At 40.9% G+C, this 6,121-nt stretch overlaps 2 protein-coding genes across 3 annotated transcripts; one reads left to right on the top strand and one right to left on the bottom strand.

Moving 5' to 3' along the window:
• The first annotated feature begins 925 nt into the window (after window positions 1-925).
• LOC129298359 (probable carbohydrate esterase At4g34215) lies at window positions 926-3,147 on the top strand. 2 transcript variants are annotated; one of them, XR_008590339.1, is made up of 3 exons: window positions 926-1,520; window positions 1,997-2,644; window positions 2,736-3,147. XR_008590339.1 is itself a non-coding variant. In XM_054936763.1 (2 exons), exons 1-2 carry the CDS (start codon window positions 933-935, stop codon window positions 2,210-2,212), a joined length of 804 nt encoding a protein of 267 aa, XP_054792738.1. In that variant the 5' UTR covers window positions 926-932; the 3' UTR covers window positions 2,213-3,147. The 2 variants fall into 2 exon arrangements, 1 of the variants encoding a protein (XP_054792738.1); XM_054936763.1 differs by having other exon boundaries at window positions 1,997-3,147.
• Window positions 3,148-3,928: 781 nt separating this feature from the next.
• On the bottom strand, window positions 3,929-5,801 carry LOC129298357 (probable isoaspartyl peptidase/L-asparaginase 2). The gene is made up of 4 exons (XM_054936762.1): window positions 5,585-5,801; window positions 5,070-5,303; window positions 4,657-4,743; window positions 3,929-4,580 (listed from the first exon to the last, which is right to left on the bottom strand). Exons 1-4 carry the CDS (start codon window positions 5,744-5,746, stop codon window positions 4,086-4,088), a joined length of 978 nt encoding a protein of 325 aa, XP_054792737.1. The 5' UTR covers window positions 5,747-5,801; the 3' UTR covers window positions 3,929-4,085.
• Window positions 5,802-6,121: the final 320 nt, after the last annotated feature.

The raw sequence follows: 6,121 nt of genomic DNA, 5'->3' as shown, positions 1-6,121 counted from the left end.
AGCTTTTCTTTCAAAAAGTTTTATTGTTTAAACAAAGTATAGACAAGAAATAAACCTCTCCCGCCACCCAAAAAAAATGATATTCTTAAAAAATATTTAGAATAAATTGAACAAAAATATATAATATTTTTAGTTTTAAATTTCAAAAAATTAAGTTTAGAGATTTTATTTAAAAACTGTACTCAATCATCATTTTAAACCACCATTTTACATGCAATCAAGATTGAAGAGTCTTTGATCGGAGGAGCATGCAATAATAATTAATAATGATATTCTTTCTGTTAAAAAATATAAGTTATTTTTAATTAAATTTTACCCATCAATAAAATAATTACCTACTTTTAAAATAATTATATCTTTTTATATTTACCTCTATTAAATACCTGACAATAAATATAAAATTATTATTAATAGAGGTACTTTAAAAAAAATAATAATTATACTTAAAAAATTAAAAAATTTTACATTTTTAAACTTTTAACTTTTCAAAAAATATCTTATATTTTTAAAGAGAAAGAGTAAGAGAAAACATAATTTTTTATTCCTATAGTTTTACTATATTTTACTTTTACTTTTTATAACTTTTTTTAGTGTTTGTAGTTTTTATGTGAATTAAAAACATTAAAAATAATATTATAGAGATTTAAAAAATAAATGTCTATTATTTTTTTAATTATAGAGATTGAAAATAATTATAGAGATTAAAAATAAAATCTAATGAAATTGAAGGAACTGATTGAGGATTGTGTTTTCCCGATGACAATAAACGTTTTACCTTTTGACTTTTGTTTGCCATGCTGGTCGATGGATGATGCCCACATGGCTACTGACTCCCTCGAAGAAGGATATGACGCAACAACCAAAACGTTATTAAAGCAGAGCCATTTAAGAGGGCTTGAAGGTTTTTAACAAAGGAAAAAATCATCTCAGCCATGGCTCTCAAGTCCTCTGCGTCATGGTTGTTTGCAATGGGAGTGGTAATATTAGGCCAGTCGTCAGGGTGGGCGGCGGCTAAGACGAAGGACATATTCATACTGGGAGGACAGAGCAACATGGCGGGTCGGGGCGGCGTTCAGGGAGGCAAATGGGACGGCAACGTGCCGCCGGAGTGCCGACCCAACCCGTCCATTTTCAGACTGAACGCTCAACTGGAATGGGAGGAAGCCCACGAGCCTCTCCACGCTGGCATTGACGTGGGCAACACTTGCGGCGTTGGGCCCGGAATGTCTTTTGCCAACCGCGTCATTCGACCTGGTTCTGGTACGGTGGGTCTCGTCCCTTGCGCAGCTGGCGGGACTCGACTTGCCCAGTGGAGCCGAGGATCCCATCTGTACACTCAGTTGGTTGAGCGAGCCACTCGGTCTGTGAGTGACGGTGGCACCATTAGAGCACTTCTCTGGTATCAAGGCGAGAGCGACACCGTCACGAAGGAAGACGCTGACTCATATAAGGATCGTATGCAGAGCTTCATCAGGGATCTGCGTTCTGATCTTCAACTTCCTTCTCCCCTCATGATACAGGTTACCCCTTCTTTTTCACAGTCCCTCTTTTTTCATTATTTATTTTTAATTTTAAAGCACGCGCATGTCACTCTGCTTCATGCTCGAAAATAATTTAAAATGTCACGCCGTTGTGTTGTGCCATACCCATAATAATTTTTGTCGGTCACTGTATGTCTTGCGCACGCGGCTTATAAATGCCATCAAGCCTAGCAGCTGAGCCTTGATTTCATAAGTCTGTCTTTTCCTCTAACGTTCTCTTGATCCTTTCAGTGCCGTCCGACTGGACAACACGTCAGACCCAAAAGTATTAATATTTGAAAGATGTTTTTGGCCCAGAGAATATTATATTTGAAAATGTTACTGCATATATTGAGTTTTATCCTTCCATTTTATTTATATTTAATAAAAATTAATGGTAGTGATTGGATAGTGACATGCGGGCGTGAATAAAACAAAAGAAAGTGAATTGAAGGGGATGGAAAATATTGTTGCAGGTGGCATTGGCATCAGGGGAAGGCAAATACGTAGAGATGGTGAGAAAGGCTCAGCTGGGGATCAAGCTGCCCAACGTCACGTGCGTCGATGCCAGGGGATTACGCCTCAAGCCTGACAAGCTTCACCTCACCACCATGTCACAGGTTCACTTAGGGATCAACTTGGCTCGTGCCTATCTAGCCTCTTCCCCCTACCCAATCCTGCCTCTCCACTAGCCCTCCTCTTCCTATTTCTATTCTCCCATACATAATGAATATATTATATATCTATATGCATTTCCCAATTTCTTGACTTTTTCTTTCCTTATTTGTGAATCGAGTCGTGCAACGGAATTCCTGAGTTATAATTAAACCTAAAAAACTGCACTCAATCTGCATAACCCTGATCAAGAACACGAGCAATAAGAAACAATTTCACGCCTCTGTATCGACTTCTCTGTACGGATAATCACAAGCCAATGAGCAAATTAACAAGCAACCTATAGCTGGGCGACCTAGGCTTGACCACACCAGATCAGCATAAACGTGTTACGTTTCAAGATAAGCGTTGAATTATTTTATGAGCAGAAGCAGCAAACGTGTCAACATATTAAAGTTTTCAGGATGAGATTGATAGGTGGAGCAAGGAGCACCCGCAGCCTCCACCAGGTGCCAACAGATTGACTTTAGCAAGATGGGTGTTTCGTGTTCATTAATATTATTTAAGAGATATGCATGTACATGTCAAATTTATAAGCAGCATCCTCAAATCCCGGTCAAATCGTCCGCGACCGGTGAGCATGGATGCGAAGGTGCTCATATTTTTAAACAGCCTTATATCTAACAGTTTATCCGAAAGATCCTGTCATTTTTGTGCGTCTTATTATGTCTGACTTGTGCAACTTGTTGGGGGATTGAATTCATGAACGAGGAAGGTGCTGTAGAATTCTAAGTTGAGAGTGCTGGTGCAGTCTCCTCCGCAGAAAAGCCAGGAAGATCAGGAGCTACGAAGTCCAGGAGAGACTCTAAAGTGGTTCATGAGAGTGGTCCCGGGAAACAAAATGAGGAAGCCGGATTGACTTTTCCGGCAAACAAATATATACATGAGTTCATGAGAGTAGACTCTTGTAAAACTTAGCTTCATAAATGAGTTCCCATCAGCTTCCAACTTCTGTTTTAGTTTGTCAAAGTTACTTCCACATCCATTATTGCAGATAGATCGAGTTCAAACAAACCATATGTCGCGACCCCGTCTTTTATTTTAAGTTAAGACGCACAAGCTTTCAAAACTTAGTAAGCTATGATTAAGCTATATATATAACATCCAGGAATTGTTGAGCATATAAAACCACTAAATGGGATAATTTCTATCAAGAAAGCAAGGCAAATATAATTAAGGTCTATGTAAATTGCTACATCTCACAGGTTATAAATAATTGAAGAAGGATCATTTCATGATTCCAGCGCCGAATGTTGCGCCCCTCCTTTTTATATACTAGCTTTTGAGCAAAATACAATTCAAGGAGATGCTCTAAAGGGGAAAGCTGGACCACGTTCTCTGTCGAATATTGTATTCCCTTTCAGTAATTAACTGTTTCATGCGGCGGTCTATGAATGCCTGTTTCATGACCTATTCTTTCTGGTTTGTGGACTGGGACTTTAAAAAAATGATGTCTTTTTTCACATAGAGAGGCAGACACTAATAACATAAGATTACAAGCAAGATTGAATCTGCATCCTTCCAGCTACTGCATATCTTGCTTAGTTTGGTGTGCGCTTGGAATGAATGATCTTGTGCAGCGGGATAAAACTTTTTGTTGCTGGCACCGATGATCACATTTTTTTAGTTTCTTTCTTTCTTTCTTTCTTTTTTTGCCAATGTTACTACAAGAACTTTTACATAAAAGCCTCCAGAATCAATGTTGAAAATTTAGAGAAACAAAAAGGAGTTCATTTGAAGGAACAAACAACTATTATTTATTTGAGCATTATATTGTGGAGTTACAGAGAACAAAATGCTAGCCAGAGGACCCTGGTTGGAATAAAAGATAAGACATGCAGAGCAACGCAGAGGGGAAAAGTAAAAGTACAAACAGTGACGTTGCACAATCTATTCCCAGATTCCAACTTCCATGAAACCTTCCTGAGTGGCGCAGCCCCTGAACATGCCATTACAATTGAAGCCATAGGCAACTTCACCACTCTTGGACACTGCGATCAACCCAGCCATCCCTTCGTCAAGCCTTTCCTTGATTACCATGTCCACTGCTTCCTGAAGTTTCAGCCCTTTGTACTCCATCACCGCCGCCACCTCACGCGCCAGTGTCCCCCTTATGATGGCCTCCCCCTCCCCGGTGCACGATACCCCGCACACGTCACACGCGTAGGTCCCGGCGCCGATTAACGGCGAGTCTCCGATCCTTCCGGTCATTTTGTTCATCAACCCTCCCGTTGACGTCCCCGCCGCACACCTCCCCTCGCTGTCCACCACCACGCACCCCACCGTCTCCGGCGCGTATATGCTGATGGGCAGTCCATTCATCTGCAGTGGTTTCTCTACCCCTGCACCGCACGTTTCGCTTCCGGCTGGGATCCTGTAATCAAACTGCGTCCAAAGATACTGAGTCTCCTTTGAAATTACTCATGATTCTTAATTTTCACGGACAGAGAGAGAGGTGTACCAGAATAGCATTCGCTTCCTTTGCCAGCTTCAGCATACCAACATTTTCAGGTGTGATGAAGTATTCGTTGTCCACTGTTTCCACACCCTACACATTTTACACGATACCAAATTACTCCAGCTTCTTTTCATATTAATTTTAAAAAATCAGAGATATATTTATTTATTTATTTATTAACAAATAGTTACGGAAATACCGCCCATACAACGAGGCAAAATTGCCACAACCGAGAGTGGTTGCACGTAAGACGTAAATATATAGCCGTTGGTATATGGAAAATGAAACGGAGTCGGTGACAAGACAAAAGTGGGAGACTTTTTCCAGCCATGAAAACTGATCCGAACTGGGTGGAGAGACGAATTGGCGATAGGGGTCTGAAGAATGAGTGAAAACAGGAAAAAAGATTGACGAACCTGCTGCCTGGCGAATTCTTCAGCGCCGTAGAAAGCGAGGTATGAATGAGGGGATTTGTCCATCACCAAGCGGGCCAGCGATATCGGGTTCTTGACGGTGGTAAGGCCTGAGACGGCACCGCATCGTCTTTTTGTACCTTCCATGATGCTTGCCTCCATTTCCACCGTCCCTTTTTCTGTCAGCGCAGATCCATGTCCCGAGTTGAACAGCGGATCTGTTTCCAGTTCTCTCACCTATCACATTCACACGCCACCCATTATATATATTCGGAAATCAACCAACGCCTGCTAGCTAACAAGTGCGTGCGTGCGTGTTAATGGAATGTCTAGTTCAACTAAGTAAACTGTGAAAGAGCGTGCATGGGACGGCGGCTGTAATCGGAACTTGTGGCTGAAGAGCCGCGCATTATGAACGGGTAATTGAGATGGGGTTTGCTAATAGACTTCTTGATTTCATGTGAGGGGAGAGAGAGAGTTTTGAAGATGGAGATGCAGAGAAAGAAAGATACACTTACGACAAGTTCAACGACATCGATGGCAGGAAGATTGGACTTAAGAGCAGAGATACCGAGTTGGAGACAGCGAGTGAGAAGTTGCTTGGCTTTATCTTGACAATGGGCTGGGAGATTAGGATCGACGCCGGCGCCACCGTGCACGGCTATAGCCCAACCCCCCATATCTCCCTATTACGTCGTAGGTGTGGAAAGTGTTCGGGTGTGGCTATGGTTCGAGATTCGCCTATGGGTTATTTATAGGCATTTTCGGACTTGAAAGGTCCCTCGATTGCGATTTAATTAAAATTTTTCCCCCTCCACTTTAGGCAGGGCGAGAATAAGCCACGCCCATATCAGTGACTTATGTCCTAACCTATTTCAAGTGTAATTCAACTTATTTATTAATTATATATATATATAGAGGTTAAGTTTAAGCTTTTAATTAAATCAAATTAATTAAATAGATTAAATCTAATTATTTAACACCAAGCTTACGGGCCTAATTAACCAGCTTATTTACATACATCCATATATATACATACATACACTGTAATATAT

This window comes from Prosopis cineraria, unplaced genomic scaffold, assembly GCF_029017545.1.
Source record: "Prosopis cineraria cultivar Desert tree isolate PC_DT_omini unplaced genomic scaffold, ASM2901754v1 PC786, whole genome shotgun sequence".
Classification (NCBI taxonomy): domain Eukaryota; kingdom Viridiplantae; phylum Streptophyta; class Magnoliopsida; order Fabales; family Fabaceae; genus Prosopis; species Prosopis cineraria.
Note: the sequence above shows the minus strand (reverse complement) of the source record. Positions and strands in the feature narration are given on the sequence as shown.